This window comes from Monodelphis domestica, chromosome 3, assembly GCF_027887165.1.
Source record: "Monodelphis domestica isolate mMonDom1 chromosome 3, mMonDom1.pri, whole genome shotgun sequence".
Taxonomy (NCBI): Eukaryota; Metazoa; Chordata; class Mammalia; order Didelphimorphia; family Didelphidae; genus Monodelphis; species Monodelphis domestica.
The window spans coordinates 99838004-99863230 of record NC_077229.1 but is presented as its reverse complement, the minus strand read 5'-3'; the positions used below and the strand labels follow the sequence as shown (position 1 = coordinate 99863230).

The 25227-nt window shown below is 39.4% G+C and overlaps 1 protein-coding gene across 1 annotated transcript; it reads right to left on the bottom strand.

The window, feature by feature from the left end:
* Positions 1 to 1346: 1346 nt before the first annotated feature.
* On the bottom strand, positions 1347 to 23654 carry LOC100015424 (immunoglobulin alpha-2 heavy chain-like). The gene is made up of 6 exons (XM_056821007.1): positions 23585 to 23654; positions 23034 to 23333; positions 3929 to 3976; positions 2944 to 3297; positions 1981 to 2244; positions 1347 to 1593 (listed from the first exon to the last, which is right to left on the bottom strand). Exons 1-6 carry the CDS (start codon positions 23652 to 23654, stop codon positions 1460 to 1462), a joined length of 1170 nt encoding a protein of 389 aa, XP_056676985.1. The 3' UTR covers positions 1347 to 1459.
* Between the last annotated feature and the right edge of the window lie 1573 nt (positions 23655 to 25227).

Here is a 25227-nt window from a genome sequence, read left to right as displayed (position 1 = left end):
GTGTGCTCATTTTAGAATCAAGAAAGAGTATTAATTAAGATTATTAAGTCTTCTTTTTGGGTATCCCTGCCCCATGGTTTTTATCACTCAAGTTAATTCTCAACAACCACCAAAATGGCTTTTCTAAAATGAAGATTCAACCACAGGTTAGAATCAAGTCTCTTAACATTTCCCAACTGTGTAATGATGGACTAAGCCTCTCTGAAACTCAGTTTCCTCATTTTTAGAAAGAGGGAGAGAGAGAGCAATAGTTCTAATCCCTCACAGGCCATTTATGTGGCTCAAATGAGATGGTATATGTAAAGTGATCTGTAGCCTTTGCAGTGCTAAATACATGTGGACAAATATTAATCTTTGGTCCAAGGGCAGAGGTAGATGTGATACCTAGAAGCTAAAAAGGCATAAGCATGAGACAGGATCTGAAAAAAAAATCTCTCACATAAGTCCTCAGGCTCCTTAGGGAAATCAATTTTCTTCCAAACCTATCAGAAATGTGAGTAGAGGAGAAAAATATGTTTGGAATGTTTGGAATTGTTTGTTGTTGGTTGTTTCAATCACTTCATCAGTGTCTGATTTTTGTGACCCTGGCTGGCTGGAGTTTTCTTGGCAGAGGTACTGGAATGGTTTGCCAAGCATTCTCCAGCACATTTTGCAGATGAGGAAACTGATACAGTATGTGTGACTTGCCCAGGGTCACACAGCTAGTAAGTTTCTAAGATGAGATTTGAACTCAAAAAGATGACTCTCCTACAAAATAAAGATAGCAATGAGGAATGGGCTTTCTCTTTTATTGATAGAAGGAAATCTTTGGTCAGGTAACTCCCTCTATCAAAGCAGGTTGTTATTTTTCAGCAAATCATAGTATTAAAGGACTGCATAGAGCAACTCTGAGGAGATGAATAATTTGCTTAGGGGCAAATAGTCAGTATATGTTAGAGATGGGATTTGGAAACAGGTTTTCCTAACTTGAAGGTCAGCTCTCTCTCCATTATGTCAATTAAGAAAGAGTTGAATAATTATAAAATTGGAGAGAGGGCCCAGCTAAAATGCTATAGCATAAATGTGTTGTGCATGAAGTTAAGTGAATTTGAGATTTTTCTCTACTGACACTCAAGATCCCCAAACAAGAAGCAAAGAAGGAAAAAGTTGGGATCCACTCAGGGATGAAGAAACTTTGAGAAAGCCAAGGAGAAGAATAATAAGCTACTCTCCAACCTGAACCCTGGGTTGTCATGTTTCCAGAATTTTGGATCATCACACATTCTAAAGGTCTAGGCCATCATTCACTTCAAACCCTGAGCCATCATTCAAACTGAGTTCTTCTGCATATGCTTTGAACCCTGAATTCACCAATACCCTTAACCTAGGCCATTTGTATCATGCTCTGTGTGGGTCATGATCATGAGGAACTCTGTGGTGACACATTATCAGAATAGGAGATAAGGAGACTCAGATTGGATCAAATAATCTCACTTCTGATCATGTGGCTTAAGTCCAATATCATTATCTCTGTCCTTTCATCTTTAACCTTTAACCCACCTGTGAGTTCCTGGTCAGAGCAGGATGATTCCAGCTGAGGAATGATCCCAGTATCTGAAGGCAGAATGATATCATTAGTCACAGCCCTGGGATCCAGTGAGCCCAGAACTTTCCTCCCTAGGACAGAACATCTCTCCAAAGATCAGAATACCCTTTGTTAGCCAGGCTCTCCTCTCATCTATCCCAGGAACCTCACCCCCAATTTGTGGGCTTCTGCCTCACTCCCAGTCAGAAAACACTGATCAAGAATAGTCCTTTCTATCCAAGGACTCCTAGCCCCATTCCAGGACTCTGTTCCCTAAACTAGGGAACCCTTCCTCACTCTATAGTATTTCCCCTCCAGTTCCTACTACTACACTTAGTGGTTCATAAAACACTCCCAAAGCCAAAGATGACTCTTTGTAATACCACCCCCTTTGCCCAAGTAGGGACTATTCATACCTGGCTGGTGGGACTCATGGGTCTCTTTGCCAAGGTGCTTCACTGAACAGGTTACTGAGTCATTGTCACCAGCCTTGCCAATCTGGATGGCACTGTAGACACCATGGATTGTGGGAGCCACCGTGAGGGCCTGGGCTGAGACTGAAGCCCCAAGGGAGGACAGGGATGCATCAATCTCCTTGGGGTAAAAGTCACTGACCAGGCAGGCCACAGCATCCTGACTCCTCACCACAAACACACTGGGTGACAAAGGGTCCCGAGGTCCTGCAATCAAGCCATGACTTCCTGTCATTAGCAGATCCCTCTACAGTGCACCCTGCCAGCCAGGAACCCAGATCCAAGTGTGAGACAGCACCCATGTGACCAAATAACTGTGAAAGCAAACCTCACCCACTTCCTGGCCCCTTCTCAGCCCTGGTCTGGCCTCCTGTGTGGGGAGGAAACTCATGAAACCAAATAACTGAGAAAAAGAAACCTCAATCATGTTTCCCACCCATCTTTCACCTGAACCCCATATATGAGAAGCAAATTCATGTGACCAAATAACTGTGAAAACTAGACCTCAGCCCTAGCTCCTTGGCCTCAGGCCAAGCCTGGCTCTCATGTCCCCAGTTCATATATCTATGCTACCCCAGAACACAGCCCTTTTCCTCCCTCCCAGTTCTCCTACTCCTAGCTTCCACTGGGACTGACAGTTTTCCGGGCTTTACATCTGGCTTCTCAAGGCAGTTAGCCTTATCAATGATGGGCATTATGACCTGTCACAGTCCATCACTAGGAATTACCACCTAGAGAATTCTAGTTGTGCACGTACATGAAGAACATGTGATAGAGAGAAAGGTCTGGGAAATAAAGGATCTTGGTTCTGGTCTGGGCACCAGCACCAACTAACTTATGTGACCTAGGACGGTACCTTGTTTCACAAATCTATTGCCCTAAAACAGAGACAAAGGAAGCACTCACCGGGTTCCACAGTCACATCTGTCCCAGAACCAAAGATCAACTTGTCTGTGTCATCTCCATAACCCATCCTCCTTGCACAATGATAGTAGCCAGAGTCTCTAAGGCTAAGGTTCTTGATCTGGTGAAAAATCTGGCTGTTGGTGTCCTCTGTTCTGGAAGTGATGTGGTCCCCACTGACTTTTGAAAATCGATGATCAAGACTGATCAGCCACAGTAGGGCACCTCCAAGAACCCAAAGATACCAGCTTAGTTGGCTTGTATTAAACAGGAAGCCAGATATTTGGCACTGGAGACTCAGGGTCTTTCCAGCTGGATGTGAGCCTCCTCCTGATGCCTCCAGCTGTGTCTCATCTCCTGGACAGAAGAAAAAGTGGAGGCAGAATAAATAATATTCCTTCTATACTTCTAGGGGTGAAGGTCTTGAGTCCTGAAGTCTCCTAACTGCCATTCTGTCCTAGACCCTCCTCATTCCCCGCAGCAGCCTAGATACCAAATTCAGGTACCAAATTCTCTTTAGATACATCATAGGGAAAGAAGTGGAGAACATGAGTCCTAGAGCTACAGGAACAGGCAAGCCTGGTTATTGACAAGTTTCAGGGAGTCCCAAGGATTAGGGCTATTCCTCAACTGAGGGAAGAAACTCCCTGGGTTCACAGGTTTGGGGACCTTCTTGGGATTAGACGGTGACATGACTAGGATCAGGAGAGAGAAAATGCCTCTGGGTTCTTAGGTTTGGGGATTACTAGGGTTTGGGGCTCCTTGAATGATGAGTTTGGAATATTTTAACATTAGGAGGCAGAGCTGGCTATGGGAATTAGCCCACACAACCACCACAGGCTGGGGTAAAAGATGACTAGAATCATCAACCCAATCTAAGTTTTCCCCACTCACAATCCTGTAACCCTTAGGAATCCCAATGGAGGAGAATTCCTTACCCATCTTCCCCCACCCCCGCATACATGTATTGGGGAACATGGGAACTTACGTGGGAGTACATTCACTTCTGTTCCATGACCAAAATTTTTCCATTGAACTCACTGTGCCGCAGGAAAGAATCTAAACCTCTCATCATTTAGTAAGGGCAGGTGGAACATGAGGTGGCAGGAAGTAAGTTGGAAGATATAGCAGGATCTAGGAAATGTCAGAGACATCTGTTGTCAGGCTCAGGGCAACCCCCAAGTTCATGAAATCTCAGTAAGGGGTGGGGGAGACTTCAAGAGGCAATGTGACATAGCATAGACTTGTAGTCAGGATACCTGGATTTAAAGCCTCACTCCAGCATGAACTGACTGTATGACCATGGGCAAGTCATTTAACTCTTCAGTGGCACAGGAAACTCTCTAAGACTATAAGTGTCAAATAAGTTGTTGATCTGCATGAGTCAAAAGAATTGTCTTACTATGAATTCCCTATATCAATTAAATCATAGGATAAATTTTTTTAAAAGTAGTGGACTTCATATTCATATTCTGACTAAGAGTAGATCTTAATAGACTCAGAGATCCCTCCAGGGTCCCCTCCTTGATGGAATTCCAGGAAAGTCAGATCCTTGAGAAGGGTTAGTCTTTGGGAAACTTTAGAATGACTATTAAAACAATTAATGGAGTGACTACACACTTTTCTTTTCCCAATTTAAGAGTGAAAGAATGAGTCAAAAAGATGATTGGAGAGCACTAGAAAAGGAAATGATGATACCAAAGAGCCAATACAGTTTCATCTAAAATATGTTCATGCCAGGCTATTCTCATTGCTTTATTATTACTACTGTCACAAAACTAGTTAATAAGGGAGAATGCTGCAGATATAATTTACTTAGATTTGAAGTCTTTTCTTTCAGGGAAGATGAAGAGATATCAACTAGATGCTGAGAGAGGAATTCAGAACTACTTGGACTTACAGGGCTCATTAATACTTCAATGTCAGTGTATCAGTGGGTCTCCAAGCCCCAGAGATTTGTGCCTGACTTTGCTCTATTTAATATTTTTATTAATCACTTGTGTAATAGGGAATTGGAACATTGCAGAGTGCATTGGTGTGCTCCATTGAGGGAAATTTCCCATATAGAAGAGGCTGGGAACCAAAGTTCCAGGAAGTACCTTGGAGAGACTGGGGAAACACTCTATAACTGCTTCTGACCTGCTAACCATGTGGCTCAAAGGAGCCTTTGTCAGTTGGTCAGGTAGATAGAACTAGGGGCATCTTCAAGAAGGTTACCCCCTTTGGCCTAATATCTTTGCCTCCTCAACTGTTGCTCTCTCTTCACTCACAGTGTCTAGCAAGAGACAAACCTGTAAGAGGAGGATCTCTAAGGACCTCTTCCATCTGAGACCATGTAGCCCTGGCTTTGGTCATTGGCCTCTGTTTCTCCTTTTCTGTTTTAGATAGAGAAATATTACCTCTTACCTTGTGAGTTTCAAAAGGTCTGGAGAAGTTTCTAGCACACTGGCATCTCCGAATCTGGGGTTTGTAGTCATGCCCTGAGGTAAAAGGTGTGACCTTTGACAGTAGCCTTCCTGGACCAGATCAATGATAGCTGACATAAAGATTCATTTGTCAGCCAGGCTGCATCTGGACATGAATACGGTGAGAACGATATTTTATAGGAACTGAACTAAAAGTGTACTCCTGAGATGTGGGGAGGAAATGATTGTATGTTCCTTCTTGCTATATCTTCAAAGCAAATATTCCTTTATAAAAGCTAATTGATGGTAGTTTGTTAAATGTAACTTGGATACTAATAATTGGTACCTAACAGTGGGAAGGAGGGGGATACAACTATATGGGAACTCAAGCAAATAATAATAGAAAGAGAGATACACATGTTTCCTTTCTCTCCCATACCAAAAATCCTTACGGTACCCTGAAACCCAGGACCTGTAAGGTTCTCAAAGAGTGAGTCAGAGCATATTTCCTACACTTGGATAAAGACATGGATGGAGTGCTTAACAAATTAGTGGGTGACAAGATGCTGAGGAGAACAGCTCATGTGGATAATAAAGTTAAGATCCAATAAGATTCTGATAGGCTAGAGAATTGGGCTGAAACTTATAAGATAAAATCCCAAATGGATCAATATAAAGTCTTATACTTGGGTACAGAAAAAGAAATCCACTTCACAAGTAAGAGAAGGGAGAAACTTTGTTAGACAGAAGTTTATGTGAAGAAATCAGGGGGTTTGAGTGGACTGCAAGCTCCTCATGAATCAGAGGTGAAGGAGCAGCCAAAAAGGCTAATGTGACTTTGGTCAGCATTAAGTTGGTCAGGAATACCAAGAGTATCGAAGTGATAGTTCTTCTGATCTCTGTCCTTGTCAGACTTTACCTGGATTTTGGTGTTCAGTTCTGGACATCTTATTTTAAAATGAACATTGACATGTTGGAGAGAGTCACCAAGGAGGGTACCCAGGATAGTGAAGAGCCTCAGGCTCCTGCTTCATGAAGAATGGTTGAGAGGACTAGAGATGTTTTAACCTGGAAGAAGAGAAGACTCAGGGGAGGACATGATAAATTTGATCAACTCTTGTAAAAGTTCTCACATATGAGAGGAATCAGACTTGTTTTGTGTGGCTCCAAAAGGTAGTAGCAATAGGTGGGAACGTCAAGGAGACAAATTAGACTGATAGCAAGAAAAACTCCATAATAGCAATAACAATAGCTGACACTTAAAAGCACTTCAGGGTCTCTGATGTGCTTTACATGCATTATTTCATTTCATCCTCCTAATTATCTTGTGAGGTAAGTGCTTTTGTTGTGGGAGAGCAAGTTTGTGGTGGGGGATGGAATATTGATTCTCACTCAGAATTGCAGCTCACACCCTTTCAATTAAAGTCAAGAAACTGTTTATTCAAAGTGTTACAGATAGAGTTGGAAATAATCCAAGGTGATTGAATGGCCCACCCAGATGGAATTGCAGCCCCCCTCAAGGGATTCAGATTGCTAGATTTTACTGAGGGTCTGAGGGATTCCCTCCTCCCATCCTTGGGAATTCTCCAACCTCCCTCAGATTATTGTTCCCATTGGCATTCCAGAGGGTATTCCAGGCTGAAGAACAGGGAAGGGACAGAGAAGAGGAGGGGGGCATGCACAGAGCTTGTGAGATTTCCCTTAATCAAAAAGATGTTCCCTTAATTGCAAAGATCCCTAATGCACCTGGGAAAAGTTCCCTCTTGTGCCCTATTTGTCAGACTTTTTAAGGTCCTTTGGGTGTTTGAGTATCCTTTCTCAGTCTTACAAACTTTTATCTAAGGGAATAAAGTCATAACATCCTTCAAGTTAATTCATGTGTTTCACAGGCACACACACACCCCCCCTTCAGGCTTGGAATGTCAGGCAAATCCTTATCAACTGGAAAAGGGCAAAGTTTAAGTCTAGATTCTAATTGGCAATATCTGCTAACTAGTAAAAAGCACAAAAATCTAACAGCACCATTTTAAAAAAGGATTTCAATGTGTTTCTAAGATTCTAAAACACCATTTCTCATTCTTTCCTACTGCATACCCACATAATTCTTACCTCCATTTATAGATGAGGAAATCGATGCTTAAAGAATTTAAGTGAATTGTCAAAGGTTATACAATATAAGTATTTGGATCAGTCTTCCTTACTCCATCCTAAAAAATTTGGTTTTGTTCAGTCATTTTTAAGTCATAATCAACCCTTTGTGACCCCATTTGGGGTTCTCTTTGTAAACATACTGGAGAGGTCCACTATTCTCTTCTCCAACTCATCTGACAGATGAAGAAACTGAGGCAAACTGAGTTTATGACTTGCTCAGAGTCACAAAGCTAGTAAGTGTATGAGGCCAGATTTCAACTCATGAAGATGAGTCTTCCTGACTGCAGGGCCAGCCCTCTATCCACTGTGCTACCCAGCTTCCATATAAATCATCCTGGATACTGGCTAGAGAGACCCCACTCTTTAGCAGTGATTCAGTTGGACTCTCAAAGCCCTCAGATCTCCTGACTTAAAAGTCTCAATCCTGAGCATAAGCCTAAGATACTCTCCCTTGATTGACCAATTGCTTTTTTTTTATTTGACAGAATTTTACTTTAATTTGTTTGTCTCAGAAACTTCAAGGGGGAAAGCAAGCATTATTACTAGTTACCTTGATCATAAATAGTATTTTTTTAATTAGTTAATTTAGTCAATTTAAAACATTATTCCTTAGTTACAATAATCATATTATTTCCCTCCCTCCCCTGCACCCACCCTTCCCGCAGCCAATGTGCAATTTCATTGGGTGTAACTTGTGTCTTTGATCAGAACCTAATTCCATGTTGTTGATGTTTGCACTAGGCTATTCATTTAGAGTCTACATACCCAACCATATCCCTTCGATCCATGTATTCAAGCAGTTGTTTGCCTTCTGTGTTTTTACTCCCACAGTGTTGATAGTGGTTTTTCTTGTAGATTCTTCCAAGTTGTTCAGGGTCACTGCATTGCCACTAATGGAAAAGTCCATTACATTCAATTGTACCACAATGTATCAGTCTCTGTGTACAATTTTTTCCTGGTTCTGCTCCTTTCACTCTCCATCAATTAATGGAGGGTGTTCCAGTTCCCATGGAATTCCTCTACTTTATTATTCCTCTGAGCACAACATATACCACAATTTGTTCAGCCATTCCCCAATTGATGGGCATCCCCTCATTTTCCAATTTTTTGCCACCACAAAGAACGTAGCTATGAATATTCTTGTACAAGTCTTTTTCCTTATTATCTCTTTGGGGTACAAACCCAGCAGTGCTATGGCTGGCTCAAAGGGCAGACAGTCTTTTATCGCCCTTTGGACATAGTTCCAAATTGCCCTCCAGAATGGTTAGATCAATTCACAACTCTAGCAACAATGAGTTAATGTCCCAACTTTGCCACATCCCCTCCAGCATTCATTACCTTCCTTAGCTGACATGTTAGCCAATCTGGTAGGTGTGAGGTAATACCTCAGAGTTGTATTGATTTGCATTTCTCTCATTAGAAGAGATTTAGAACACTTTTTCATGTGCTTTTTAATAGTTTTGATTTCTTTAACTAAAAATTACCTATTCATGTCCCTTGCCCACTTATCAATTGGAGAATGGCTTGATTTTTTTGTATAATTGGTTTAGTTCTTTATAAATTTGAGTAATTAGACTTTCATCAAAGGATTTTGTAATGAAGATTGTTTCCCAATTTGTTGCTTTCCTTCTAATTTTGGATGCACTCATTTTGTTTGTACAAAAACTTTTTATTTTGATGTCATCAAAATTATTGATTTTTCATTTTGTAATTTTTTCTAGCTCTTACTTGGTTTTAAAGTCTTTCCTTTCCCATAGTATGGGAAACATTTTTTCCCCAAGTATACTATTCTGTGTTCACCTAATTTGCTTATAGTTTCTTCTTTATATTCAGGTCATTCACCCATTCTGAGTTTATCTTTGTGTAGGGTGTGAGATGTTGATCCACATCTTCCAATTTTCCCAGCAGTTTTAATCAAATAGTGGGTTTTGGCCCCCAAACTGGGATCTTTGAAATTATAATAGACTACCTTGCTGAGATCATTTACCCCAAGTCTATTCCACTGATCCTCCTTTCTGTCTCTTAGCCAGTGCCAAATTATTTTTGATAACCACTGCTTTATAGTATAGTTTGAGATCTGGGACTGCAAGACCTCTTTCCTTTGCATTTTTTTCATGATTTCCCTGAATATCCTTGATCTTTTGTTCTTCCAAATGAACTTTGTTATGTTTTTTCCTAATTCAGTACAAAAGTTTTTTGGTAGTTCAATGGGTATGGCACTAAATAGATAGATAAGTTTGAGTAGGATTGTCATTTTTATTATGTTAGCTCATCCCACCCAGGAGCAATCAATGTTTTTCCAATTGTTTACATCTACTTTTCCTTGTATGGAGACTGTTTTGTAGTTGTCGTCATATAGTTCCTGTGTTTGCTTGCAGATAGATGCCTAAGTATTTTATGTTGTCTAGGGTGACTTTAAATGGAATTTCTCTTTCTAATTCTTGCTGCTGAACTGGATTAGAGATATATAGAAATACTGATGACTTATGCAGGTTTATTTTATATCCTGCAACTTTGCTAAAGTTGTTAATTATTTCAACTAGCTTTTTGGTTGATTCTCTGGGATTCTTTAAGTAGATCATCATGTCATCCACAAAGAGTGATAGCTTAGTCTCCTCAAGTATACATTCCCCCCATGAGACCCACGGAAGACTAGTCTCTCCAGTGGGTCTTGTAAACATACCAACTTTGAAATTACAATAATTTTAGGATAAGAAGAAAAGAGAACAAAGCCAATGATTGCTAGACGCATTGACAAAAAGCCAGTTAGTGGGCAGTCCTCTTTGGCATAAGCTTTTACATACAAAATAAATACATTCAATCCCACACAGTTCAGATCACAACATCCCAAAGTTCATTCTGGATCTTCTGGTGAAGTATGTGGTCTGTGGAGGCATCTTCATGGTACCTTCTCCAAGAAGTCCATTTTCTGGATTCAGAGAGGTATCATGTTTCTTAACCTAAAATTACTCTCAAAAAGAATTAAACTTTGCAATTTAGAATGATAATTACACATAGTTATGTGTTATGAGGTATATAAATCAATGAACAAGGGGAAAATATCCAAAAAATCCCAATAGAACAGAAAAAATAACTTCTGGATAAAATATAGACTATCAAAGCATTATGTGTAAAAATTCTAAGTAAAGGAAAAATAAATCCGTAACAGGACATTGAATCAGGGCCCAATTGAAGTGATATATATAATTATGCACTTACCCAATCAGTATCCAGGACTAGAGAAAGTTGCCACATTATGAAAGACAGAATAAGGACTAGGTTTTTGTGTGATAGGGAAGTGTCATTTTCTGGTCTGATTTTTTGTCATTGTCGGGGATAGGAAACGCTTTTCTGATGATGAATATGGCTGATGTACATTTCAAATGGGCATAAATATTTTTACTAAAAATAACAAATTGTTAGAAACTAGCTAATGAGATTATTTTAGCATTGATTTATGCACCAGTATCAAGTAGTATGTAAACATTTTGAATCAGACCAAGAACTAGCAGCATATATTAATCCTATAGATGAGTAAAGAGCACACACGAAATACTAATGTAGACTCGAGGTTGAGACACTTGATATATGTTAAGTCATAGGACTTCCTAGTATCAACACTCTTTATGAGGTACTTATACAAGTACCAAATTTGACTATCATGCTGGCTCCCTATATCCCTGAGAATGAAAAAAGTCAGACTAGGGAATGACATTTCCCTGTCAAAATAGAATTCTAGTTCCTTTTCTTCTTATGTTATGGCAACTTCCTGTAGTCTTGGCTACAAATGGGTAAGTGAAATATTATTGCAGTCTGTCCTAAAGACTTATGGGATGGAAATTACTTTAAATTGGACCTATACAAGGGCCTATTTTCAATTTTTTTCCTTATGTTTTTGGTTGTGTTTTTCACTTCTTTTGATAATTGACTCATACACCCCCAAAACTCAACATTGCATCCTGAGCTGAACTGGATGTTTTTTAACACCTACTTCAAGGGGGATTGTATTTTAATTTAAAATCCAACAGTTTTAATTTTTTTTGCTTGAGATTGTATTTTTATAAAAAATCCAAGATTTTGATTTTTGTTCCAGAAAAGATCTTCAAGGAAGAAGATTGCTAACTCCTAAATCCAGAGAATGAACTGTTGCAGAAAGATGCCAGAAAACCTACACTACATCAAGAAGATCAAGAATGAACTTTGGGTGTGGTTGATTGAACTGAAGTTTAATTGAACATTTATTGTAAATGTACACATTTATGCCAAAAGGGACTTGCCCCTAATTAGGCTTTCTGTCAATGCGCCTAGCAAAACATTGGTCTTGCTTTCTTTCTTTTCTATTCCTCCCTCACTATCTAATTTCCTCTTAGAAAATTGAATATTGTATATATCTATAGTTAGAAGTACATTTAGGACTACAAGATGATTATGTTAAATGATCAATGGGGAGACTAGTCTCCCAGTGATCATCCAGGGGGATTGTGAATCTTAAAATTTCTCAGACTCTACTTCAGAAGATTTGATTAAGCTAAACCCATTTTAAACAATGAAGGTACTTGATCAGGAATGTGGGGACTTCTAACATTACTCCACCCATACTTAGGTATACTTTAGGGGAAGATAAAGTTGTAAAACTCCTTACTGAACAATGGAAAGGTACCCATCCCATACTTAAAGTAAATCTAAAACCCCTAAACTGGGTCTATTTTTAGATCTAATACAGAAAGGTGCTAAGTACCTACGAAGGTCAAATTAGTCACTAAAAGGTCAAGTAAGCTTAGCAAGAGATGTGAAGTTTTAGTCTACCCAGAGAAAGTGATAACAAGATGTGAATTAAGAATGGTCAGTCCTTTGGAAAACTGTAATTGGTAGACATAAAAACTTAGGGGGAGATGACATAGGAGAAAATTCTCTTTAAAAGGAGGTCAAAAGGCCTCTGAAAGGGAATGCAGCTTTGGTAGCTGAGATGGAGCTCGGACTAGTTGGAGTAGCTGGATCTCTGAACACTAGAGTTTTGCTTGGAAGGATCTTGTGGTGAGTTGATAAAAATCTGACTAGTCTCTCTCTTAAGGCTCAGGCTTAGGCCATGTTGGCCTTGAAACCCATATTTTCACGGTCACAGTTTAAGGCAACCACTCTTTTGTCTGTAACATTACCCAACTACAAAGCTGATTGGTTAGTTCATAAGCCCATATTAGTCTAAAAGTCAAGTCACAAGGCAATACCCTTATTTGGGCAGTTAGTGATGACCATTACCTCAGGCTCATCTGATCTAGGGGAAGGATGGCTATTTTCAAGCAAGGAAGGGTGTGTGATGTTTGCACCATATTGGGACATGAGATTCAGATGGTCAGCATCTTATGATAAAGGGAAGTACAAACTTAGAGAGGGGTTAGAGATCCCTTTAGAAGCAGTTTTTATGCTTTAGTTAGAAATCCTTATAAAAATCATGAATTCTCCTGATGGTATTAAGATTATAATAGAATTTATACTAATCATTTTAGAATCACAATATTGATTATCTTAAACCAATCACTATCATTAAAATCCAATCAAGTATAAAGGGGTAAGGGTCTTTCTTACCAACAAGCCATGAAGCTGTCTACACAAAGGTAGGCAAAGGAAAGGACACCAAAGCTTTACATTAGGATCTACCATCAGGACCCAACAGATTCAAGAGACTGAAAAACTCTGGGGAAATGGGGTAGTGTTTTGTTAGTTAGAACTGTGCTAGAGGCAAGTCATCTCCCTTTCTGGCCCAAACTTTAATGTGCTGGGCATTTGAGGACTGTCTCCAAATGCCAGTTTCTTACACTTATGTCCAAATACATTACCATTCTTAGCAACAGGGTCAAACTCTCTTAAGTAACACCAGTTTTTCCTTTTATGTGGTCAGTGGCATTAGGGTATGTCAATGTGAAATTTAAGAGAACCCAAGTCTGTAGCAGAATGAGGACTGAAGACCCCAAATATGACCTTGTCACATGAGAATTTCTCCCAGAGGGACATCCCAGACTCAGAGTTTCAGACTAACAATAAGTGGTTTAGTACTTTGGCTGGAGTTAGCAGATTCAATCAGATGTTAAGTACCCTTTTTAACTTAGTAGGTTCTCCTATTGTGTCAAAGTCCTTTCTCAGGTCGCCCAGCCCTTGGCTGGATCTTTCCCTTTTGTGTCCATTGTAAAGCATCAGCCTCTGCCTGATAATCTCGTCTTGAACTCTTCAATTCTTTGTAGCCATTGTAAAGTCAATCAACCATACTCTCCTGTGTCAGTTCCCCAAAACGTATAGAAGTTCCCCAATTTTCATGCTTCCTGGGAGCTATCATCTTTCATGGTGATTTCTCCTAGGGATCAGTACCAAGAGTAGCCAGAACCTTCAATTCTCTGTGATTTTGAGCACATGACCCTGTGTAGAAGCCTAAGGATTATACCATATCCCTCTCCTGACTAAAGACTTGGTTTTTCTAACTATTTAATAGTTCTGCATTTTTTTCCAGTTTAACAGCCTCATCCCTGAAAATGATTTTCCTTCTTCTGTCTCTATACCTTTGCACAGCCTGGTCCCCTCATATCTAGAATGCTGTTTCCTTACCTTCTGAACTCTCTGTCTCCTTTCTTGCCTCAACTCAAGTGTTACCTTCTTCAAGAGTCTTTCTGATCTTTCCAGTTGTTAGTACCTCTCCCCACAAATTCACTGTGGATTAATTTTGAGTAGCCAATATGATTAAATGAATAGAGAGCTAGTCTCAAAGTCAGGAAGCTCTGGGTTTAAGATTTATTTCTGACACATACTTACTGCGTGTCTCTGGGCAAGTCCCTTAACTTCTCAGTGTACCAGATAACTTTAGAACTATAAGTGCACATTGGTAGAGTCAGACCCAGAAAGGGAGCTCACTATAATAACGAAATGACAAAATTATTTCCTGTGTATTTTGTATTTTGCCAATCTGCAAAAATGTTACATCTCCCTAAAGTTCTTGAGGGCAAGGACAATCTAGCACAATATGTGAAACATAGTAGGAGCTTAAATGCCTGTTGACTAAATGAATGGTTGGTTAGTTGGATTGAATGGTGTGTTTCATTTAGATCTGCTGACATGTGTTCTTACCAAATCCTTCCTTATCTTGGATATGGAATTTGAGCTAACCATTCCTATTATATATGCAAGGGTCATCCTCTTTGGCCAAAAAACTCAAGCAAAGTAAGAGCTGAGCATTTCTTTTTTCTCTCTATTGTCAACAGTGTTCCATTCAGCCCAAACACTAATCCTATCTGTTCTTTGATCTTCTGTCTGCCTCTTTACTACAACATAGCTTTTTTTTTTTAAATAATGTTTTATTCTTTTCCCACATACATATAAAAGCAATTTTTGATGTTCATTTTCTAATATTCTGAGATTCACATTCTATTCATCCTTCTCTCCCTTTCCCCTCTGAGAGGATAAACAATTTGCTTTGGTTATACATGTGATACCATGCAAAACATATTTTGATATTCATCATGTTGTGGAAGAACACACATAGAAAAAACCCGCGAAGAAAATAATCCAATATGACTTTCGAAAAGAACTAAACCTTTTGCTGTCCTTGGTTTTCCTCACAAGGAAGGTAAAATGCAAGTTACATGGGAAATTATTTTGTTTTCTTACTAAACCTGTGATTTCATCATTACAGTGAGCTTCCTATGTAGGACTACCTCAATCCATGTGGACAAATCTTAATCTGAATTTTAGCATTCCTAACACTAATTTTATAGGACTGTGATATGTTCTTATATTCATTCTCTGTTTTCTGTTCTTACTTTCAGCTTCTGTGTGTGAATGTGTGTATATAGAGAGAGAACTAGAGAGAGTCAGAAACAGAGAGGTAGAATGAAACAGAAAGAGGAAACTAGACTTAGAGTCAGGAAGACTTGGGTTTAAATCAGGGGTGTGCTACTAGATGTTTAACAGCTAGATCTAGTGGGGTGGGTGAAGGGGAAATGTATCTGTCAAAAAGCATTTATTAATAAGCCAGATGGGCTAAAGTGATCAAATTATATGCTGATAGAAACATGGAGAAACAGGCCTTATTTTGCATTGTTAGAGTAGCTGTGAATTGGGTTTTTTTTTTAAAGAAAACAAGATGAAAATATACATTAAGAGGATAATGTTGTTCAAACTTATTAGCCCAGGTTAGGCCCTAAGGGTATCATTGAGAGAAAAGTGTGTATGTATGAAAATATTCATGGTAGCTTTGTTTGTTATGTTAAAGTAAATGGAAATGCAATGAATTTCAAAACAATATGGAGTTTGTGGTTTTCCACATAATTTTTATGCATTTGTATAATTAAATATTTTTAGTGGTGGTGGTTACTAAGTGTATAATAAAAATAATTTTTAAGAAGCACTTATTAAGCACCCATATGATATTTTTGGTACTATGTTGAGCACTAGGTACACAGAGAAAGGCTAAAAAAAAATCCCTGCTTACAAGAGCTCACAGGCCAATAACCTAATAATGCAAACAATTATGTACGAACAAAATATAGACAGAATAAATTAGAGATTTAGAGGGAAAATACTTGCATTAAGGAGATCAGGAAAATTTCTTATAAAAGTAGAATTTTAGCTGGGACCTGAAGCCAGGGGAAACCAGAAGATAGAGAAGGGGAGTGAAAGAATTCCAGACCTGAGCAACAGTCAGCAAAAATATTTGTAATCAGGAGATGGTGTATCTTATTCAAGGAATTGCAGAAAGATCAAGCAGAAAGATGAAGCACTGAGTATGTGCAGAGGAATGGAGTGTAGGCTTTGAATGCCAAAGAGAGGATTTTTTATCTGACCCTGGAGACTAAAATCCTTCCAAATTCTCCAGTTCTTCCTCATATGGCATGATCTCAAAGGTGTTCCCACAGTGGTTACCCAATAGGTTGAAAATGTAGCTTTGGATTAGATGTTGGACAGTGTCTTAAACTGAATTTTATTTTGAAGCAATGGGAAGCCACTAGAAGATTCTGAACAAGAGAATGATAAACAGATGAGATGTCTAAGAAGAGTTGTTGCTGGCAGAAATACACGGTAAGTTGAGCTCATGGAGGCATGTACTGAGATTGTGGTTGTGGAAATGAGTGGAAATGAGGTGATGATTATAATGTATGTATTTATAAGGAGATATTTCTAAGGAAAAATTCAAAGAACTCAGTATCTGGAACCTACATTCTTCCCTACATCGATGAATAAATATGAATGCTCTCTCTGTATGAGAATATTTTTCACCCATGGCAGCCTCTGTTGATCCTATTTGGTCCCAAGACTCCTCTTCTAAATCAATAGTTTTTGTAGTACAATTCCTTAGGAGTGCACTACTGTGTAGCCTATACCTTCCACTATGATGGAAAGTCCCAAAAAACCCCTGCCCCTCCCAGCTCCTTCTGCTCTCTCTTTGCTCTCCCACATAGCCCTGAAGCAGGGGTTTTTATGATCCTTTGATATAAGGTCTTTACCCACTCAGAGTGGGTACTTGGGCCCCACAGTTAAGATCAGACGCACTGGTCTCCAGGGAACTAACTCTTTAAGAAAAAATCTTAACTCAATCTCTAGTCATACTGAGAGATTTTCCTTAAGTTCAGGGTGAGAGTCCAAAATACATGCCAACTGAGTCAAATTTATAAAAATATGTAATTCTCCAAATGATAAGTAGTCAAAAGATATGTACAGACAGTTTTCATATAAAGAAATAAAAGCAATGTATAGCCATATGAAAAAAATGCTCTAAATAATTCTTGACTAGAGAAATACAAATTAAAACAATTCTGAGATTCCACATATTATCTTTTAGATTGGTCAATATGACAGAAAAAAGCAATAAATATTGCTAACTCACTGTTGGTGGAGTTGTGATCTGATCCAAACATGCTGGAGAACAACTTTTAACTTTTCCCAAAGGTCTCTAAAACTGTGCATTTCCTTTAATCCAGAAATGCCACTACTATGTTTACAACCCAAAGGCATTTTTTTTTCCAAAAAAAGGGGAAACGATCTATTTATATCAACATAATTATTGCAGCTTTTTATGGAAGCAAATAATTGGAAATTGAAGGGTTGTCCAGTTGAGGAACAGTTGAATAAGGATTGGTATATTATTGTAATGAAATATTATTACATTATAGGAAATGATGAGCAGGATGATCTGGGGAAATCTGGGAAGAATTGCAGTAACTGATGCAAAGTTAAATGAGCAAGAGTAGAAGAACATTGGATATAGTAACAGCCATTTTTTTATGGAACAGCTGGGAATGAGCCAGGTATTCTCAGCAATACAGTGATCCAAGACAATCTCAGATTCAAGATTTTTCTTGACATCTACCTCCAGAGAAAGAATTGGTGGAACCTGAATGCAGACCAAAACATACTCTATTTCACTTTCTTTCTTTTATGTTTGAGATCGTTTTCAGAAAATTAATAGTATGAGAACATGTTTAACCAATTTCACATGAAAAATCTGTATCAGATTGCTTACAATGTCAGATATGGAGGAAAAATTAAAGGGAAGGAGAGAATTTGGAACATAAATTTTTTAAGTGAATGTTAAAAATTATTTTAACTCTAATTGGAATAAAGAGGAATGGAATGCACAAAAATAAATAAATAACTGTTGGACACTCCCTGACAGTGTGATCCTGGGCAAGTCACTTAACCACCATTCCTAGCCCTTAGTGCTCTTCTAACTTGGAACCAATACATCATATTGATTCTAAGACTGAAGGTAAAGGTTTAAAAAAAATAAATGTAATTGGGGGAAAATCTTTTAAATGGGTCAATTTGTGATATAATTATAAAATATTATGAATAAATAATTTTACATCTTAAACTCTAGACTGAACTAAGAACCTTGGACAAGGTGATGGTGGTGGAGAGAGTGTATCTAAATATAGGGCAGCTTCATGATCAATAGTTATATGGATCAAATTGTATCCCTCTCTTTCCTCCACCCCTCTCAGAGATGGAAAGCAATCTGATCTCGGCTATACATGTACCATCATGTAAAACATATTTCCATGTTGTTCAATACAAGACAGGTCAGCTGAAATGAATGCAGTGAAATGAAATGAAAAGTGAAATGAAAAAGAAGAGGAGGCAATAATAGCTGTTTTTAGAGATTCTTAAAGAGTCCACTTGGGTATTTATGAGTAGATGGTGGGGATAAAAATAAAAAGGAGAGGCTGACTGTGAGAGAGAGTACAAAGGGAGAACTGACCATTCTGTAATTAAAAAGAAATCCCATCAATAACTCTACCAATAAATGGCCCTCCAGCCTTCATTTGAAAATGTCAGTGATGGTGAACCCATCACTCTCACCCAAAGCAGATCACTGTGATTTGGATTGTCATACAGACAGGTTGGTATACAGATTTTGAGAGGAGCCATAAAGTTGTAGGCAGAACTTCTGCACCGGGCCAATCAGCATAGACACAGTGGACTAAGGACTTTCCCTTCTTTGAAGTCTGTGTAGAATCAGGCAAAAGTAACTTGAAGTTACCCCAAGGTAGAGTCTAGCATGTATTTAGTATCCCATTTGCATTGTGGTTTGCTCCCCCTGAGAAGGCAAACAGAATGAGTCATGGGTAAAGCCCTGCACACCAAGATGAACTATAGGGAAAGTGACATCAGTTCCTTGGGGACTGCAGGGAAACAACCACCCAAACAAATGACCTCCTTCTTAGTAACTAATCAAGATAAAAAACTTTCCTGAAAACCTCTTAGGGATTTTCCATCAGCAGGCCATTCCATCACCTTCCTCCCTCTCTCAATAAAGCTTGTTCCCTCACCATAAAGATTGGACTGTGTCATTAATTCTTTCAACAAGACCATAACTTCACTGCCCAAAATGAATTGCATTTTTGCATAATTCAGATTAGTCAGACAATATTCCCTTCTTGGAGTCAAAATATGCCCTCCACCTGAAACTTCTACACATTGCTTTTTTTTTTTAACCCTCACCTTCTGACTTAGTATATTATGTCTAAGATATAATAGTGGCAAAGCCTGGGCAATCAAGGTTAAGCAACTTGCCCAAGGTTGCATAGCTAGGAAGTATCTGAGGTCAAATTTGAACCCAGGTCCTCCCAAATCCAGTCCTAGCACTCTAACCACTATACTGTGTACTACCTAGCTGCCACTCCTTGTTCTTAATTCCATCTCCAAAGCCAAGCAGGAATCTAATTTCTTTTCAAAATGGCAGCCCTTTAAAAGCCTTGAGAGTTTTTGTTCCTTCAGTTGATCAAGACTAACTGTGGCTTATTAGAAAGGATTTGTTCACTTGCAGGAAAAGAGCTAAGAATATGTGTTAGCTCCCCATCATTGTAACTGACATCGTCCACCAAATCTCCCCAACATTTACTCAAGGCTCCCATTCCCAGATTGCAATATCATCCCTTCTAGTCTAGCTCAGACACCCTGGGATTACAGATGATAAGTGTAAGGTCAAGAAGCCCTCACCAACCTTGTAATCCAGGACAAAGGGCCAGAAAGTGCTCAGGTGGTATTCAAGTGAGAATGAAATATGGGGGTTCATATACACATGCACATTCCTCTAACACACAGCCTCCAATAGGCTAGTTAGTTTTTGCCCCACATGTACCTAAGGCCATGTTACTGTGGCTTCCACTGAAATAAACACCGTGAGAAATAGACCACTCTAAACCCCAGTAGTGTCAGTGCCTGGGGGAAGTACTCCTAGAAGCCCAATAGGCACCTGCAGAAGCAGGTACTGAATACATGCAGGTCCCTACAGAGGAAAATCAGGCTAAATAGAGAATATACTGTTTTGTGGAGATAATGTAGAAACCTTTGCAAGGAATAAACAGATCTCTAGAGAGGATGCATACGCCCAATAGAGAAGTTATATTATTTCAGGTGATACACAGACCGTTAAAATGGATGCTAGGTCCCTACAAAGAATTCTTGGGTCCATACAGAACCCTAAGCAAATAAACAAGGAGGTCCCTTTGGCGTAAATGTAAGCACCAAACTGAAGATTATTATGTCAAAGGATACACAGACCAAGCAAATAATTTGCCTTTTAGCCCCTTGGCCAAAGTAGATGAAGCTACAGGTCTCTGAAGAATTTCAAGCTAGTAACAATGATATGAAAGAAGGTTTTGAAGCTCTATTAATAATAAAGAAGTAAAAATCAAACAATTTTGAGGTTTCATTTCATACTCAGAAAACTGGCAAAGATGACACTTAAAAAGAGTTAATGATTGAAGGACTAACAAATGTCAGACACACAAGGAAGCTTTGTGGAGTTAGATCTAAGAATTGGTTCAATCATGTTGGAAAACAAGTTGGAATTATTTGAGATTTTTTTGAAGGACTAAAATGTGCATTGGGGCATCTTCATGAGGGGGAGTTTGTTTACTCATTTTTGATATTTCCTTTGGAAATTTGGACTTTGTATTGAGGCCAGACTGTGTATATTCACAAAAGGTTTACTAAGTCCTTGTATGATTCTGTTTTGTTTCATATGAGGTTCTTCCACTGCATTCTTTGAATTAAATTCTTTGTTCTTTTAGTTTATCAGGAATTGCTCAGGCCAAGGAGTAGCAAAGTTTCAGGGGGCCCTAAGTGATCTGATTTAGGTCACAGTCTAATCACTGCTCCTCTCAGCAATAAAATGATCCAACACAATCCCAAAGGACTCAAGAGGAAATATATTCTTTGCCTCCAGAGAGAGAACTAATGGAGTTGAACATATTTTTAATTTTATTTTTCTTGTTTGCATTAGAGGAGAAGGTATGTGTTTCATTTCACAACATGACTAAAATAGAAATGTTTTTGCATGACCACACATATATAAACTGTATCAAATATTGTGCCATATCATGGAGGGGGAGAAGAGGGAAAAAGGGAGAGAATTTGGAATTCAAAATTTTTTTAATTAATGTTAAAATTGTTTTAACATTTTACATATTACAGGTGATTGAGGTAAACAAAATACTAAAATTTTTAGTGAAACATTAAAATAAAAAAGAAAGTAGCATTTTAAAAAGAAATTATGCTTCTTGTGGAGTTACTTTCAAGACCAGATAGAGAAATTTCATAAGCAGTCATTTTGAATTTATGCGCAAAGGTTTAGAAAAACTAGTTTGAGTTTATACTTGGTTTAGAAAGGTTAGTCTGACTGCCTAGCTGGGTGACCCTGGACAAGTCACTTAACCCCCATTGCCTTGCCCTTACTGCTCTTTTACCTTAGAACCAATATACAGTATTGATTCTAAGACAGAAGGTAAGGGTATTTTTAAAAAAAGAAAAGAAAAGAAAGGTTAGTCTCCCTGGGTTCAAAACTCAGATGGTCATACATTGGCCCATGTGGGTCTTAGAGGCCCAGAGTACTGGCCTAGCACTAGGTCAGCAGTAAACTCAGCAGTGTCCACTCTGCTGCTTACTGGCTCAGTGACTCCATGCAAGTCTCATCTCCTTACTGGATCTCATTCCTAAATGGGAATTTAAGGAAAGTCTTAAAATGGGAGGCTTATACTTCTCCCGACTTCAAAAACTGATGGACAAAGCTTCCTGAGGGTGGAACCCAATCAGCAAGTCTCCAGATTTTGAGTTTTCCAAGTGAAGACTAGTTCTGCTCTTTCCATACAGTCCCCAGAGCATGGCCTGGGCTTGGCCCTCTGCCAGTTGCAGGTCTAGACTTATAATGGAGATGGGGGGAAAATCTTTGGAACAAAACAGGACCTGAAATCAAACATTATTCACCTCAAGACTAGCCAGTATTTGGCCCTGAGATCCTTGCCCCAAAAGGTGTGGCCACTTCCCACTCACCTTCAAGAGTAAGGGAGTAGATTAGGGTGATATGAAATGAGTCCAAGGCAATAGTTAGAGCCACTGGGGGTATGGAAAGGTAGTGAAAGCCAGGTATTCTCTCTCTCTCTCTGTCTCTCTGTCTCTCTGTCTCTCTCTCTCTGTCTCTCTCTCTCTCTCTCTCTCTCTCTCTCTCTCTCTCTCTCTGTCTCTCTCTCTCTCTCTCTCTCTCTCTCTCTGTGTCTCTGTCTCTCTCTCTATCTCTGTCTCTGTCTCTCTCTCTGTCTCTCTCTCTTTCCTCTCTTCTCTCCTCTCCTCTGTCTCTCTCTCTCTTTCTCCCTCTCTCTGTCTCTGTCTCTCTCTATCTCCCCCCCATCTTTATTCCCTCTTTCTCTGTCTCTCCCCCCTCCTCTCCCTCTGTCTGTCTGTCTGTCTGTCTGACTCTCTCTGTCTCTCTTCCTCCTCTCTCTCTATCTCCCCCCTCCTCTCCTTCCATCTGTCTCTCTCTCTGTCTCTCTCTGTCTCTGTCTCTCTCTCTCTCTCTCTGTCTTTCTCTGTCACCCCACACACATACCTCTTTCAAATATAAGCACATCCACATATACTAGCAGGACTGATACAAGGGATCTCATATGGGTTAATTGGCTGGGCAAAGCAGCAGAAGCTATGGTCTCAGTTTTAGTCCTGGCCCAGCAAGTTTTTGTCAAGGCTTCTGCCTTGGTTCCAGCATGGTGGGGCTGGCACAATAGTAGGTGCCCGAGTCCTCCTTCTTTAACTGGTGCATGATCAGTGAGACGGTATTGGCCTCATTTTTCCTCATAATGAAAGCCCTACCCTTCATCTTCTCCTTGACCTCCTTGTTATTGCCTCTTCCAGCACTAATACTAGCCACAAACTCCTTTGAGCCTCCAAATGAGCTCCGATGCCAGGACATGGCAAAGTCTTTAAAGCGAAGCCCAGAAGCTGTACAGGTCAGGGTCACAGACTGGCCCTCATGGATCAGTTTGCCTCCTCTCTCCCCCAGATTCTCCTGGGTCCAGAATCCTACAAAGGACACATGGAAGGATAAGGTCAATCCCACACAGAATTATTTGGGAAGGAAAGCTAGAGATAGGACAGAGAACCCTGAAAGCAGGATGTCCAGGAGAGGAGGAGTAAGGTGAGCTAAACACCCAGACCACTAGGGAAGGCAGAATAGAGAATAAGAGAGAAAGAAATATCTGGGAACTGATTAAACATTTAGTTCAACACAGAGTTCCAAGAAGGGGAAAAGAGCAGAATATTGAAAGAAATGCTTGGTAGAATGGAGAGGAGCAATTTCAGAAGATAAGCCCTGGAGAGAGTATTGGGGGGCCTGGAAAACATCTTGCCTACTCTATCAGGGTAAGGAATGGGTTTCAGAAAGTATAGTGGAGCCTAGGCAGCTGAAACCCAACGTGGATTGGGTCTAAATGGTTATGAATTCTGCCCAGAGAGAGATGTTTTTAAGAAGTGTAAAAATAGCACGGTCTGCCCATCTCCCACAGAAGTATAGCGGGTTGCAGGGGGTGGAGGTTAACATGAAGAGAAGACAGAAATGAGCCTGAGGAGGCCACAGTTTAATTCTGACTCACAGCCTCAGAGGCATCTGAATAGCCTCCCTTGACTGCCAATTCAGGACATGAAACATCCTTCCTATAGTTTGGGGATGACCATAAGAAGACGTCAGTGTCCAGACAGATCCAGTCCAGCACTGTCCAGCTAAGCCTTGAAAAACTACCCAACCTATTTCCATCTTTACTTATGTACCAATGAAACTACCAAGGGGTTAATTTAGAGAACTAACGAACTATGAATAAAATTCATCTGACAGAAGAAAAAGTAAAGAATCTCAAGGGGAATCATAAATAAAATAAAAGAGCCTATGTATTGATTGTACAATGTGCTTCCCCCACAACTTATAGAAATTCTTGCTATGTGTTTAAACAAATTGTCTTAATCCCTCCATTCCTGCTACCATTGTATTTGTTGTTAAATAACCTTTTGTGATGCTTCCTATTAATATGACTATTCATTGGTATGATGGTCTAGGCATTTATGCCCTACAATTAATTTACAATAGTTTAAACTACCCTAAACCCTTCATTGTACCCCTTATTTTCGATATCACTGCACTCATTGCATCACTAACAATCTTCCCCACAAGGAGTCCACACTACCCAGACAAATCATGGATATCAGTCCCTTTATTCAGGCTCATCCATTGCTAATTCATTTTATAACATCTCCTCCCTTATCTCCAACAGTGATTTGACCCATACCTTTATTGCTTGTGGATTTGCTCTTGTCTTATTTTTTCTTATTCTTTTTTGCTTTCCAATTCTCATCCAATACCTAGGGTCCACCATTTGGCAAGTCCAAATTGAACTGAAGTCTCTTCAGCTCAAAAATAAAAAGAAAGGGGGATATGCTGAGGGCCATCAGTCCATGAAGCCTTGACAGAGTCAAGCGTGGTAACTGGGGAGATCACAGAGTGGTCCTTGGCAAGATGTGACTGTGCACTCTATCCCCCTTGCATGACTTCTTTCATCAATGCCCCTTATCTATGAGTTGACATTATTATTCCCCCTAGTCTCAAAAGAAATAATGCAAGAGCAAAACACACATACCCTAATTCTCCAAAACATCACCAAAAGATCAGACTCTCAAACCCAATCCCAAAAAGAGTATCATGGGTCTTGTATTCTGTCTGTAATCACAATACAAAAATATAGAATATTAATCAAGTGATTTGTTAAAAGAATGTGTCACTTTTCCCATTATCTCTCTTTGATTTTGTGTATCTGCATGCCAAGAATATGGATATAAAAATAAATCCCAAGCCTGGGAATGTCGGAGCAGCTGAGATGCAAAGCAGTCCCATGGCCATACTGATTAAGCTGTCTTCCATTTGTTATTT